General features: G+C 38.8%; 2 protein-coding genes across 2 annotated transcripts in view; both read left to right on the top strand.

Annotated features, from left to right (window-relative positions):
* Positions 1 to 16032, top strand: part of COLEC11 (collectin subfamily member 11) — a 334707-nt gene that overhangs the window by 193902 nt on the left and 124773 nt on the right. The window lies entirely within an intron of this gene.
* The window catches only part of TRAPPC12 (trafficking protein particle complex subunit 12), a 53513-nt gene that overhangs the window by 212 nt on the left and 37269 nt on the right, over positions 1 to 16032 (top strand). The window contains exons 2-5 of the mRNA XM_048078528.2: positions 344 to 1560; positions 5536 to 5652; positions 12786 to 12899; positions 13606 to 13744. Of these exons, the coding sequence (XP_047934485.2) occupies positions 349 to 1560; positions 5536 to 5652; positions 12786 to 12899; positions 13606 to 13744 (1582 nt within the window). The 5' untranslated portion in view covers positions 344 to 348. The remainder of the gene's footprint in view (positions 1 to 343; positions 1561 to 5535; positions 5653 to 12785; positions 12900 to 13605; positions 13745 to 16032) is intronic.

The following is a 16032-nucleotide window of genomic DNA, read 5'->3' on the forward strand; positions in this document are numbered from 1 at the left end:
GAGGGGGTCCCCGGGGCCCTGCCTCGCACAGGTTGCGCTGCTCTCGGTGGGGCTTCAGGTGAGCGATGGGTTGGGCTCGGGAGGCCCAGCGGCCGTGCCCCCCTCTCAGGGCACCGAAAGATGGAGAAAAAGGGTTTTTTAATCATAAAAGCCTTTTTAGTGTTTTGTTCCCTGTGTAGCTATCAAAAGAAATCTATCAAATAACTGGCTGTGCTTTAAAGCAAAAATTTCGGTGTTTCATACTGATCTTCAGGAAGAATTTCAATATTAGATACTTATTAGTTACCTTGAGCAGTGCCCAGGTGCTAAAGCTAACCCTTGTACGTTTTTTTTTCTCCTTCAGCTACCATGGAGAATACAGAAAGTAACGCAAAGGGTGCCAGGAGCACCTCGGATGAAGAGGACAGCGGAAATAGGGTTCGAGAGAAAAGTCAGGAAGAAATCCTCTTCCATGAGGAAACCATCGATCTTGGCGGAGATGAGTTTGAATCCGAGGGGAATGAAACGGTGTCAGAAGATTCGAATAACTTTGTAGATAAGCTTAATGAGCAAATGATGGAGAGTGTCATTATTTCAGATTCTCCAAACAATAGTGAGGATGACACGGGTGAGCTTGGTTGCCTGCAGGAGATTGTAGAACAAATGGAAGCTAAAGGTAATCAAAAACCACCGGCAGAAGTGGGTAAAGAAGAGTTTTTGAGTACTGAGAGTGAAACTGAACACGAAGAAACACCCAAAGACATTTCTGAGATTGGAACAGACGATCAGGCATCGCTAAAGGAAGAATCAATTCAGGAAGCAGTGAAAGACGAACCAAAGTTGGGAAACGGCATTCCTGTTGAAGCAAAACCAAATAATATTGACAAAAGCAAACCTGATGACCAGATACCATTGCCCGGTACTTGCAAGCCGTCTCCTGAGGCTGAGCCTATCCCTGTGTGTACTATTTTCAGCCAAGGAAACAATGTCAATACTCAGCCACAGTTGTTCCTACCTGACGGGTTTGAGCCTCAGATGGTAAAATCTCCCAGTTTTAGTAATATAACTGAGACTCCAGTGAAGTCTAATCCACAGGTGGTTCAGCCAAGTCCGAGTCTAAGCAAGTTCTTCGGTGATCCCGTTAACACTAACACTTTAGCTTCAGATTTTTTTGATTCGTTTACTACATCCAATTTTATTTCTGTTAGTAATCCCAACGCAGGCTCCTCGGTTCCGGAACAAATGTCCTCTCTTTCAAACGGTGGAGATGGTTCTTGTGCTTCGTCTAAGCCTGCTTTCTCTGTGGGAAATGGGAAACCTGAAGCAGGTGGTCCTCCAGCAGCACTAGAAATAACTCAGTCCCCCAAGCCGTTCTCACAAATCCAAGCTGTTTTTGCTGGGAGTGATGACCCATTTGCCACAGCTTTAAATATGAGTGAACTTGACAGAAGAAATGATGCTTGGCTTCCCAGTGAGGAAACCAGAAATGTTCTAATTTCAGTTGCCACCCAGCAATACAGCACTGTGTTCATAGACAAAGAGAATCTCACCATGCCTGGACTGAAATTTGATAATATTCAGGTAAGAGTTTATGATTACGTTGTAGTCTTTCATTGTATTTTAGAAATATTGAATAAGAGCTGTACAGTAATGTGTATATCTTAATGCTTTTATATTGCCAGCTGTCATCTTGTGTGTGTTACTCCAATCCTTGTTAGAAAATTTAATGTCACTGCCTGCTTGTACATGAAAGGGCTAAAACAACGTCCGATTTATTCATAGAGATTTGTTGGGTATGTTGAAACCCAGTGTTGACAGTATACATAAAATCCAAAGCCTGTTGTATTTTTTTAAGTACTTTCAGTTAGTTTTTAGCCCTTCTAGTTAGTAAGATAATGCTCACATTTGAAGATAAACAAAATCAGACAGCCGTGCTATAGGGTCTGAAAGCTGACAGTGGTCTTTGCTTGTGGAGTTTACTGTTGCAGGCAAGGAGGAGATAACTTTTTTTTTCCCCTCAGTGATGTCCACAATGCTCTTAATAATGTTGACATTGGCTGAAATTGTATCATTTCTGTCTTTGCTAAGCAGTGGAAAGGTATACGCTCTAGGAAAGACTGAATGCTGGAGCAAGCTACTGGGCCAAAATTATGGGGAAAACGCCAGATTAGATCCTGAAGGGAAGAACATAGTAGTGGCCCTTTTCCTTCTCATCTATCAGTCCCCAAGTGGTGAGAAGGCTCAGAGCTTTGCTTTTTTTTTTGTTTTCTTATCTCCTTCTCCACTCCATCCCACCTTCCCCAAAAAATCCCTTAGAACTTGGTGAGTCATTCGGGACTGTGGAGCATTTCTCTCCTGACAGCTGATGGAATGGAATAAATGAATGATTTCTTCCAGTGGCCCCAAAGATGAGGTCTTTCTTACTGTGGGCCTCCATTTTTACCTTTGTTCTTGCTCATCTTCCTCAGTCCAGGGAAGGATTGAAGGCTCTTTTGTACTGCTTATTCCCTGAATCTGGGACCACATATATATGCAGATGTACCATTTAGTGCATAACTGAACAGAAAATATTACAGCTATGTCCACGTGATACATTTCTACAGTAAGACCTGATGCAAAATCAGCAAAGGAATTAAAGGGATTTCCTGGTGCTTTCTTCATTGTTTGTTTTTTATAAGCAAACATCGGCATGGTGTCAAGTTTTGAAGTGCTGTATATTTGCATGAATTTCCTTACTTCTGGTTAATGTTTTTTCAGTGGTCTGAGTGTTCTCTGTCACTAGACAGACATCACTTAGTTGCTGTCCTTGTTCTATATGATGCTGGAGCTTTGAACTGTATATGTAACTGAAACTGTAATTGCAGAGTACTTGAAATGCCAACTAAAACATTGCGGGAGGCATGTTTTTAATGTTAAATCACCTTCCAACAATGTTCATTAAAGCTTTGGTATGAATAATTTCCTAACGCTAAATGTTAATGTAAGGTGTTCAACCAGGCTGCAAAGTTAACAAAGAAATTAGTTGGAAAGTGCATTTGCAGTGAGCTGAAAAGGACTGAAATTTTGTATGACCCGTATTGAAAAGCTCACTGCTTCTTTTTTCCTGCTCGCTCAGAAAGTGTTTGTTCTTGTTACAGGTGTGTTGTTTTACAGTGGACAAATCACAACAAAAAATATTCAGTGTGCTTGATTTCAACTGCTTGTTCCTTCTCAGTGATCATTTTAAGAAACATCATTTTTAAAACTTTCTTGGATTGCGTATGTTACAGATTATCTGTACCTGTGCTTTCTAAGTGTGGGAACGAGCTGGAAGTGCTGCTCTGTCCATTATGCTTTTCTTAGTCAGTTACTGTCTGCTGTCGTGATACCCTTTTTCATCACAGTCTATCATTTGTGATGTTTCCTTCTCCCAAGAATTGCTGGGGGCATTTGACATTGTTTTTTGTTTGTTTCATGTACACACAGTCTTTTGTTAATCCTTCAGACTGTTCAGTCTGAAAGGTTGAAATCGTGTTTGTTCATAGGATGAGTAACAGCATCAGAAGTAAAAACAAGTCCAGGTAATAAAACAGTAGTTGCAGTCTCATTCCTCAAGAAAGTAGACAGAAAACATAAATGCCTTTTCCAACCCATGGGGAAAGCGCAAACAGTTATCAATTACTTTTATCATAACTAAACTTTATTGTATTTTATGCAGGTCATGCAAAAAGCTTTGTGGCTTGCTTTTTGCTCTCTGTGCTAACAGCTTCCTATGTGAATTCTTCAAGTGAACACTTTCATGTTCCTTTTGCAAATATTTTTTAAAAATTTTCTTGTTTTTGCAAATATTCATTTGTATGCCTATACTTTTTCATAGTCGTTTTCTACTTTAGCATCTTAAATGTTGAACACCATTCTAGTTACCACAGATCTGGAAGGATACAAGGAAATTAAAACAAATTAGAGAGGACTGATGGTCAGTACTGCAGAGCTTCTGTCTGAGTAGTAGCTAAAAGGAATAGGACCATTTGGCTTACAAGAGCAACAATGAGCTAAAGTCCATAAAAGACAGCAAAATTTTTATGGTGAAAGAGCTATTGGGTAAGAAGCGTAACAAAAGGAGGGACCATTTTGCAATGCCTGTACTGTTCTTAAGTTGTAGAATTCATTGCCCTCAGATGTACTTTTCTTCAGAAAAAGAGACTGAAGAGAAATGTCACGGGAGGTACAAAAATGGTTGAAAATGGTAGGCAAATATGTCCCTTGGCACAGGCGGACCATAAAGTCCTGCGTGCTGCAAGTTGGACAGTTTGAGCTTGACCTGTTTTTTTAAACTACTTCCATGGACATCTGCAATTCTCTGGCAGGATGGTAGACCAGAGAGATCTTTACTCTTGTAGAACGCAGGTTATATGTCGCTTTTTAAAAAATAATGATAACAAAAATATGAGTATAATGCTAATACATTGCTGGTAATCTTTTTTCAGATGTTTCCTTTTCTAGATTCCAAATGTGTAAAAAACACAAGATTAACAAAAATCTTTCAGAAATAATTTTTTGTATTTGCTTTTGGTACATCAATATATGTCAATATCTGGTCTGCAATCTCTCATTAGCTGCTTGAATTAAGCGTTAATTGAATTTCTTGATTATCCTTTGAAAAACTCCAAACACAGCACTCGGAGGATTTTGGGCCACAGGTGGGAAGGCAGAGAAATAGTTGAACAGAGAAGAGAAGGTGAAATTCAGGCACAGAGGGGGCCATGTACAGAACTACTCAGTTTATTGCTAACAAACCTGGAAACAGAGCCTGGATTGAGACACTTCCTCCTAGCTGCGACATGGTGTAAAATGCAGATTTCATCTTGCCTGACTTCATAAATCTGTATTTTAAATATCTGTCTGTCCCTAGTAGTCTCAAGTCTTCAAATGAATGAACTGCTCAGATAACCCAATTTCTCTGGTTGATTCCTACAGATAATTCTTTTGAAATTAAGAATACTTGTTGGAGGGTTCTTGTTTATTTGGTTTTGTGATTTCCTAAAGTTTCTGTGGATATTTAAGGCCGGCTGACCCCATGTCCCTTTATCTTTGATCAGTAGGTTGTGCTTTTCAACATTATTATCCATTATAAATATCCAGTAAAACTTACTGGATTTGTAAGATTTTTGAAGAGTATTTCGTTGGTTATTTGATGAATAATAATATATTTATGTAGTTGTATACTGTTTGAGCATATAGAGAGTATATAGTGTATATAGAGAGAGTATATATTTACTGTGGTTATTTGAAGGATAATAATTTGAAGGAAGCAAATAAGCTTGAATCTTTCTATGCTAGGTGAAACCTAAATATTGGGGGAAAAATATAGCAAATAATGTGGAATAAATCTAAAAGTTTTCATTAAAATGCCGCAAATATGCATGTACTTATATTCATTTCACATAGGAAGTACAGGAAGATAAGCAAGGTAGAAAACTATGTTGGTCACCTTTAGTTCAACATTTTATTTTGTTAAAATAATGTTTAAAAGTGTCTTGTTATGTTTCTTCTTTTGTTTCTTCCATGGACACCAAGGGAGATGCAGTGAAAGACTTAATGCTTCGCTTCCTGGGGGAGCAAGCTGCTGTGAAGAGACAAGTTTTAAATGCCAACTCTGTAGAACAGTCATTTGTAGGCCTGAAACAGCTAATTGTAAGTAAGAATCTTCATAATTCAATATACATTAAATGCCACGCTTCCCTCAACATTAATGGGAGCTAATGACTGTGAGGAGGAGATGAAAAAATGCGTATATCACTGTTCACAATCCTACAAAAGTACTAGCCGAAGTACAGTACTTTTTAGTAGGAATGACACTTGATTTTAAGTACTGGTAATAAAGGTTGTAGTAAACTTTTTTTTTTACATGCAAAAGTGAGAAACAAGGTAATCTTAAGTTACTGTGAACTTTATCAGATGTTACTTTTTACACAAAGCAAATGGTTTCAAAATAGATTTTAATTTTTTGTTTGTTTCTTTTCACTGTGTATGTATCTTTATGCTTTCAGAGTAGTGTTTTACAGAAAGTAAGATGCTAGTTGCAAAGGGTAAGGAAAGCCGAAGTGATCATTTCAACTGCTTTATTTTTTTGGAGCAGGAAAACTACAAAAATACTTCCAAATTAAACTTTAATTTTCCGTAAGTTAAATTTTTTCCTTAACGTAAATATTTCAGACCTGAAAATTTAGCAGCCTTGTGAACCTTGCCTTATTCTTTCAACCACTGTATTCCTATATGGAACTCATTACTGTTACATGGCTAAGCCTAAATTAATCTGTTGAAATGTCAAAAAGTTTTAAGCTTTTTTTATTTCTGAAAAAATGGATGAAAAGTTAGTGAGGAATTTTAAGTGTTAGCACAGTTCATATTTAGTATTTAACATTTTATAGTTTAGTTTCATTAGATTTCATGTAAAGCTCCAAAGGAGACTGTCATTTTAGGAAGATTCAGTGTGGTCTCCTCAATCATTGTTCAAGGAATTGTTCGAGGAATTCAGAGGTAATTTTTGAAACTAAACCTGAAAAAACACAGTGATCTACATCATGGAGATAAATATTTTTCTGTCCATTTCAGTGTTCTGCTTAATTGGAGAGTTCACAGAAAAAAAACTCTCATTAAGAATCCTTGTCCCACTATCTGTGCCTAAGTAGGAGAGGCCTTTTTCCCCAATCCTTTTGATCATCCAGAAGAGTTGTTTTGACATAATGGAAAATTAAATCTTTCTCTACTTGGCCTGGTAGCTTTGTCCATGTAAAATGTTCTTCTGTGCTGCAGACCATCGTGTACCTTAAATACAGCGCTGCCATTGATAGTATTCTAGCTTTGAGTGCACTCTTAAGCTCTGTAAAAGCAGTGTTACGGCTATTGGGATAAAAAGCTGGAGGCAATCTGCTGCTGTCATATTTTTTTTGCTACCTGCAGCAGATTTCTTTTAATATCTGTTTTACTGGGGGGCGTGGGTTGATAACATTGCTGCCATTCGGCCAGAAGTCAATATATTCTTGAGTTCTCAAGGCTTCCAGTCGTGTTAGATGATGATTAAGTATGCAATACAACTATTTCTTAGTTTTGTTTGCAAAACTCTATAGAAAGAATTAGTTTGGTATATTTTTTTCCTTATACATCCTTATAAATATTGCTGTTTTCTTCTGAAATTCTTAATGTGGAAAACTTACTTCTGACCGGCGACAGCCTTAAAGGTAAAAGGTATTTTGAACTTTCTTAGAAATATTAAAATTCCATTCTATCACAGAATCACAGAATCGTCTAGGTTGGAAGAGACCTCCAAGATCGTCTAGTCCAACCTCTGCCCTAACACTAACAAGTCCTCCGCTAAACCATATCACTAAGGGCTACATCTAAACGTCTTTTAAAGACCTCCAGGGATGGCGACTCAACCACCTCCCTGGGCAGCCCATTCCAATGCCTAACAACCCTTTCGGTAAAGAAGTTCTTCCTAACATCCAACCTAAACCTCCCCTGGCGCAACTTTAGCCCATTCCCCCTCATCCTGTCACCAGGCACGTGGGAGAATAGACCAACCCCCACCTCTCTACAGCCTCCTTTAAGTTACCTATAGAGAGCGATGAGGTTTCCCCTGGGCCTCCTCTTCTCTAGGCTGAACAACCCCAGCTCCCTCAGCCGCTCCTCGTTAAGACTTGTTCTCCAGACCCCTCACCAGCTTCGTTGCCCTTCTCTGGACTCGCTCGAGCACCTCCATGTCCTTCTTGTAGCGAGGGGCCCAAAACTGAACACAGTACTCAAGGTGCGGCCTCACCAGAGCCGAGTATAGGGGGACAATCACCTCCTTAGACCTGCTGGCCACACTGCTTCTTATGCAGGCCAGGATGCTGTTGGCCTTCTTGGCCACCTGAGCACACTGCTGGCTCATATTCAGCCGACTGTCAACCAGTACTCTCAGGTCCTTCTCTGCCAGGCAGCTTTCCAGCCACTCATCTCCCAGCCTGTAGCTCTGCTTGGGGTTGTTGCGCCCCAGGTGCAGGACCCGGCACTTGGCCTTGTTGAACTTCATGCAGTTGACCTCAGCCCATCGGTCCAGCCTATCCAGATCCTCCTGCAGAGCCTTCCTGCCCTCGAGCAGATCGACACACGCACCTAACTTGGTGTCATCTGCAAACTTACTGAGGGTGCACTCGATCCCCTCATCCAGGTCATCAATAAAGATATTAAAGAGGACTGGCCCCAGCACTGAGCCCTGGGGGACTCCACTAGTAACCGGCCTCCAACCAGATTTGGCTCCATTCACCACGACTCTTTGGGCCCAGCCATCCAGCCAGTTTTTAACCCAACAAAGCATATGCCAGTCCAAGCCCCGAGCAGCCAGTTTCTCGAGGAGAATGTTGTGGGAAACGGTGTCAAAAGCCTTACTGAAGTCAAGGTAGACCACATCCACAGCCTTTCCCTCATCCACCAAGCGCGTCACTTGGTCGTAGAAGGAGATCAGGTTCGTCAAGCAGGACCTACCTTTCATAAACCCATGCTGACTGGGCCTGATCGCCTGCTTGCCCTGCAAGTGCCGCGTGATGACACTGAAGATAATCTGCTCCATGAGCTTTCCTGGCACTGAGGTCAAACTGACAGGCCTATAGTTCCCCGGGTCTACCCTCCGGCCCTTCTTGTAGATGGGCGTCACGTTTGCTAGCCGCCAGTCAACTGAAACCTCCCCTGATAGCCAGGACTGCCGATAAATGATGGAAAGCGGCTTGGCCAGCTCCTCCGCCAGTTCGCTCAGTACCCTCAGGTGGATCCCATCCGGCCCCATCGACTTGCGTACATCTAAGTGCTGTAGCAGGTCTCCAGCCATTTTCTCGTGAATTGTGAGGGCCACATCCTGCTCCCCATCCCCTTCCACCAGTTCAGGGTACTGGGTATCCAGAGAACAACTGGTTTTGCCGCTAAAGACTGAGGCAAAGAAGGCTTCACTGTACCTTGTTCAGCATATTATATCTTGCCGCAGGTAGCTCTGCGGACAAAGTGTTTTAAAAGAGAAAATATTCTTCCTGATCTCCATCACAGTTAAGCAAAATCTTTAGTGTATAGAATTTGATGATACCTAATAATTATGATGAATTTTGTTCCTATGTTGCTTTTTTAAGTTTTCTTGATGTTTCCTCCTTCTTTCCTGTTACTTTGTATGAAGAGACAGCAGTAACATTTCCATTTCTCCAATCTTCTTTTTTTGAAGTCAAAAATAACTCTTCTAGTTATCTGATAATAGATGTCTTAATCAGCCTAACATTTCTTCTTGGAATCTCTTCCAATTGAAGCTAATACCTTTTTATTATCACTGTCTAGAACTGAACACAGTAAGCTGTGTGACTTTACATGTTAATGATCGTGTTTTACCTCTTTGTATTATTCTGACACTGTAAATCGTGTGATCTCTGTGTAGTGATGTGGTCATTCTATATATTGACAATACTTCCTGGATTATATCTCCAAATACAGATAGCAGCTCCGTTGGCCAGGATCACAAGAGAATATATTAAATTTGATTGATTCAAGTGTACATCTTGAGTAGAAAATTCTTGTCTTACTTATAAAAGTTTCAATATCAAACTTGTGCAAGTTAAAAGATAATTCTGTGGATGAAGTTAGCGCTTGCCACAAAGAGTGTTGGCAACAGAAGTTGTTTTGGAGGAATCATAGAACAGAAGTTGTTTTAAAGACAGTTAGTTGTCAGAAAACTGATGTTACCTAGAAGCTTAATAGCTGAACTTCCAAAGGTGAACCTTTTCTGATAAACAACCAACAGCAGTGTCACGTCTAAGACAAATAGCTGCTTACCAGTAACTGAACTCGGTTTGTAAAACTCAACTAACAAGTCTTACTCAGTGTGAATTTAGTTTCGAGTTGATTTGAGGGAGATTTGTTCCAGTAGCCCAATGATGGATAGTTGGTTTATTGAACAACTGTATTGTCACAAAGTCTTTGCTATGGTATGCATAACAGATAATTGAAAATGCGTTCTTGTTAGATCAGTGGTGGTGAAGTTCTGCAGTTGAACTAGTTTTACAACTTTGAAGCTTTAAAGCGCTGTAGAGGCCAAGTGTTTATGTATTTCAACTGATAACAGAAAATCTGAGTTCCTGAAAAGTTTTGTTAATTTGGTGTAGGAACATGCATTTACCTCTTGCTTGAGTGCATGTTGTTGCTTTGTTTTACAGCATCGGATAAAAACTACACATACAAATGCAAGTTCAATTTATCTTATTTCCTCTTATTCCATATTTTAGGTTAACTTTTTACCCTCATTTGAACAAATAGTACAGTATTTCTTACTAGAGACCTTTCGGATATTTTGAGTTGTAAGGTGTTTGCAGTCATAGGAAAATTGTCTTTGATAGGTTTCATACCTAAAAAAAAGACTGCATCTTACTGCTATAAATATGCAACAGTTGCTCTAAGTAAGCAGTAATTTCTCTAAGTTACTAGACCAGGAAAGGGTTACTAACTACATTTTCTTAACTGATGTGAAAGTGCTCTACGAATGTAATTTACAGAGGAGAAGAATGTCATAGCTAGTGGAGGAGGACATTTTAATCACTTTAATGGTGTTACATGTAGAGTTAATGACTCCCTTTGAGTCTGTTTTCAAAAAAAATCATATAGTGTTATTTTTGCATGTGATTAATGTTGTGCTTTTGCATATATTTTCAATTATAACAAACTTGGATACAATGGTATGGCATATGTACTTACTTTAATAAGTTAGAAATTCTCCTTAAAAATACAGGTACTTTTTTGTATTCCTTTAGTCTTCAATTTCTAATAATTTTGTAGCCGGTTTGAGAGAAGGTTGGAGACACAGGCAACACAAACAATAGTTGAGGGCTTGAAGGGTTTGAGGGGGGATGTTGAATTTCTGCAACTAAAAAGCGTCAATTTATTGGATGAAATTTCAGTAGCTTACCTCTTAAGTCAAAGTTGTTTTCCTGAGAAGCCGAGTAATGTTAGAAATTCTCTTTGCGCGCAAGGTGAGTTAGCTTGTCATTGAACATATATTCTGCAGACACCCAGTCTGCAAGCTTCTTTCACAATTTTACCTTTCATTCTGTCTCTCCTACATGACTTTCCTTGCTTACCACCTGGGTATCAGTCCTGTTTGTTGCATCACCTGAGCTTCACTACTTTCCTTCAGGAAAACAATGTACACTATTTTATACAAAGAATGAATAAGAATACTTCTGCAGTCATACACTCTCTTTGTTCAACTGTAATTCAGAAAATCAAGTAAAATTGGCCTGCAGGGGGAGACTTTTAAAGAACAGTTACATGTGAGAGAGTGGTGGTCAGGTACTTGGTAGCATTTTTTTCAGTCCAAATCAGTGAATATATTCATAATAGAACAAGAATGCAGTCTTTCACATATAGTGAAAATTCAGATAATTAAACTTCTTCCTTTTTTAATAAAGTATCCTAAAAATTATTAAAAATATATACATATCAATTCTTGCTTTTCCATGAATGCATACATCTCAGAAGTTGCTATGCTGCTTCATGGTTGTCCTGTTGGCCAACTTCTGCATTTCCAGTGGAATTCAAATTTTTTACCTGCAGTATGACAATGCAGATGATACATGAGGTGATCAGTGCACTACTGTAGCTGCCCTTTGAATTAGTATGGCTGCAAAATAGGGGCCAGAGTATGAAATCTCTCTGTTACTAGTAGTTTTCCCATCTGATACTTTTATTGACATGTTTTCCAAACTCTAAATGTTAGGGAGAATTTAATGAAATGCCAGTTCAGGGTGAGTATCTGAACTTTGCAAACGCTGAAATATATGTATTCTATTCCTTTATGTTTTATCAGACAAAATGCCAGTTCTCTGTTACATTTATCATTATATTTGCTGTGTTTAATAAATTCCACTTGAAAAAAGATGACTTTCAGGTAACAAGAGAGATTAATTTTATAACGACGTGTCTACTGGACTTGTGTCTCCTGAAAAAATTACTCTGTTTAAAAGAAAAGTATGATAACCTAAACCTATGAAGCCTTTCTCTGTCTTTTTTTTTTTTTTAATTTTATTAGGTATTTACATGACTGCATTAGCATATACAAGGCTAATTGGATGACAGGGTGACAGTACAGTGTGACTTGTATAGCTAGGGATGATTTTGTTTAATGAATGAAAAATATATTTAAGATTGTTGTAAAGTTAGCAATGCAATGAAAATTCAGATATTTATATTTCAAAGTTGAAAGCATTTTTATGATTTTGAATTTATTATCGTTTTATACATTATATTATTTCTCTTCCTTTGTTCTTAATTGCTAGAAATTCCGTGTTCTGGGCAATGTTTAGAAGGTGTTTTCATTAAATGAACTACACCAGGGATTATAATCTGAAATGTTGAATTCAGTATTGCAGGAATAGGCTTTAAGTACTTTGTAGCAGTAGAGTGACTTGGACGTGATTGTGTGGCAATGTTTTCTCCTTCCGAGGAGAAGGCAAAGCTTTGAATATTGCAAGTGTATTAGCAAACGTTATACATCTTTAAGTTTAGAGACCCATATGGAGTTGTGTATTCTTTTGATTTAGTGATCTGATAATACTGCTTTCTTTCATGCTTGACTTCACTTTTTACCTAATTACACGTGCAGTTTTGACAAATGACACTGTGCTTCTCACCAGCCAGCTTTCCTGACCTTGTCATTTTTACTGATGGTTATACGTAGCTGCTTCAGACAAAACAAACGCTTGTGTATTTTAGGGGTTGCACATTTATGTTTTTGCTACTTACTCTTTCCTTCTTCCCAGAGCAGTAAAAACTGGAGGGCAGCAGTTGACTTGTGTGGGCGTCTTCTAACTGCTCATGGTCAAGGCTACAAAAAAAGTGGACTACCTACTAACCATACAACAGATTCTTTGCAGGTATGTTCAAAGATACCCCCTTGTCGCTTTTTTTCCAGCATACTCACTGTGGATTTTTTTTTTTTGACATAAACTTGTTTTCCTAATTGTTACCTAAAAATTAAACTTATTAAGGCATTGTACCAGGTCACTTATTTCTGTTTGTCTATGTAAAGTAGGTCTTCATTTTAAACAAAATAGTTTAAAAAAGTAAAATTCTGTCTTGACTGTATGCTTTAAAGGTAATGATACTCATAAAAGGAGTAAGTTTTGCTGTCTTGGAAGACTCACTGCACTAAGTTCATGGACACTATTGTGATGGTTTCACACAGATGGGCAGCTAAGCTCTGCCACACTGTTCTCTCACTCCCCTTCCTTAAAGGAACAGGGGGAGAAAATATGGAAAAAGCTTGTTGAGATAAGGACAGGGAGATCCCTCAAGAATTACCGTCATGGACAAACCTAAAATTTGTCTTCAACTTTTCCATATCTTTACAAAGAAACAAAACATCACTCCTCTGGGTTTTGTTGTAATGATCTTTGGAAAAGTGTTCTGTGAATATGCAAGTAAATATAAATCCTGATTCTTACCAGCAAGTAGCGTAGAATCTCTTTACTCAACTTTATCAGAAAAACTTAGACAGTCAAAGTTGTATTTAGATGTGTCTTGTGATTAAAGGGAATAACAGACTTCATCTTTTCTTTTTTTATATATAATCATTTTTAGCTGTGGTTTGTGAGGCTAGCGCTACTCGTAAAACTGAATCTCTTCCAAAATGCAGAAATGGAATTTGAACCATTTGGAAATTTGGACCAGCCTGATCTTTATTATGAATATTACCCTCATGTATACCCTGGACGAAAAGGTAGGATACTTGATTTATAAAACATTTATTTTAACCATGAATTATTGGTGGTTTTTTATTACTGTTTTTACTAGTCTTTACAGAAATAATGCATTTTGTTTTGTTTTTAAAATCTAAAGCATTGGTGATCTTTTGATTATTTCTTTTTTTTCCCCGAAAATAGAATGTGATTAACTACTAAGTTAAAGTACTGTTTGTGTTACAGAGGTAGTGAAGTAAAAATAAAGAGTAAAGCTACTCCATCACAGTCTAGATGGGCAGTGTATTTCATGCTGCTGATACAGCATTGATTTGAGAGAGGGATGTTTTTAACAAATAAATATGATAAAATATTCTAGCTCTAGAGTATTTAAATTAATAAACCTTAATAGTTCATTCTCGCCAGAAACAACTGTTAAAGATCATGAGAGAGTTTATATGTACAGAATTAATAAGCTTTCTTTATACGAGTTTTCTGATATTTAATATAGCTTTAAATTGTTCTATGGCTTTCCACAATGGAAAGGGAGAAGCAAAATCTTTCCCTTCTGTTCAAGACCTGTTCAATATTTTTTGTTCTTTCCTTCTCCTTTTCTCCCCAAAGCTGTAGGAGACAGTATCTCTAGAGCTTTCTCTATGTATTGTTGGCCCATAGATTCCAGAGTTACTAATGGACAGCAGACAGGCTAACACTCCATGCACACAAGAATAGTTTATCATGTGTCCTGTTCATGAAGAGAAAAAAAAAAAAAACACCACCAGCCTCAATTGTTTAAGGGTTTTATCTTGAGTTGCAAATGCACTACTTCTCACTGCTGCCCATAGGTTAACCTAGTAGTTCCATTTCTTAGGATATTCTAGTACTTTAAGAGTCCGGGTTTGAAAAATTAGTGTTTCTAAGAGCAATTTCACTCCCATTATTCCATGCTACTTTGAACTTGTTTTTTTTTTTTTTTCTCCTAATCTATTCAATTCTCTCTGGTGCAAGTGATCTTAGCTTTCTTTGGCTTTCATATTTGAACAACCATTTATAATAAAATGCTTGTAAGTAATGTAATTTTAAAAGATAGGGCCACCATCCGAAATATTATGGTCCATTTTATGTGAAGTGCTGGTAGTCTCGATGAGTTAACCTAGAACGATGAAGGGATTTTGAGGTTGCTGAGGAAGGACAGTCAAGCAAGTTCAGGATCTTTCACAGAAGATTGTTTCACCTGTTTTGTGATGCAGAAGATCAAGTGTAGCCCAGCAAGACCAATGTGGGCTCCCTAGAACGAGTCCATCTAACCAAATAAGTCAACATCTTTCAGGCAATAACAAGCAAAAATTTCTTGTTTTTGCCTTGAATATATTGAGTCCACTGAGATGAATTGTGTTTTTTTTAAGAGAGAGGGAGAGGTTTTGGTCACCAGGTTGGACAGCTCCTTGGATCTGGTTATGTTTTGGCAGCTTTGGACATGATGCAGCGTTACACAGGAGGAGAAGTTTTCCCCAGGCTGTCAGAAGATGTAAAAAGGTGATCAGGAATAGTCAGTATGGATTCACCAAGGGTATATCATGCTTAACCAATTTGATAGGCTTCTGTGATGGGATGACTACCTGGGTAGATGAGGGGAGAGCAGTGGATGTGGTCTAACATGATCTCAGGAAGGCTTTTGACACTGTCTCCCATAACATCCTCATAGACAAGCTCAGGAAGCGCAGCCTAGATGAGTGGACAGTGAGGTGGATTGGCAATGGGCTGGATGGCAGAGCTCAGAGGGTTGTGCATAGTGGTGTGGAGTCTAGTTGGAGGCCAGTAGCTAGCGGTGTCCCCCAGGGGTCAGTACTGGGTCCAGTGTTGTTCAACGTACTCATCAACAACCTGGACGACGGAATGGAGTGCACCCTCAGCAAGTTTGCTGATGACACAAAGCTGGGAGGAGTGGCTGATAGAATCATAGAATATCACAAGTTTCTTTACTGTGAGGGTGACAGAGCACTGGAACAGGTTGCCCACAGAGTTTGTGGAGTCTCCCTCTCTAGAGACTTCAAAACCCGCCTGGATGCTGTCCTATGCAGCGTGCTCTAGGTGATCCTGCTTGGCAGGGGGGTTGGACTAGATGGTCTTCGGAGGTCCCTGCCAACCTTGGCCATTCTGTGATTCTGTGAATGGCAACAGCAGTCTTGTGCTTTCATCCACAAGTAGACGAGGAGGCTTCTGGGATCTCTGACACGCTGTTCCTTCTATTCCACGTTGTCTTGGAGTGAATTCTTGACCCTTTCCTCCATGCTTTAATTTTCTTCCTGACTTACCAACATTTTCATGC

The sequence above is a fragment of the Anser cygnoides genome, chromosome 3 (assembly GCF_040182565.1).
Source record: "Anser cygnoides isolate HZ-2024a breed goose chromosome 3, Taihu_goose_T2T_genome, whole genome shotgun sequence".
Taxonomy (NCBI): Eukaryota; Metazoa; Chordata; class Aves; order Anseriformes; family Anatidae; genus Anser; species Anser cygnoides.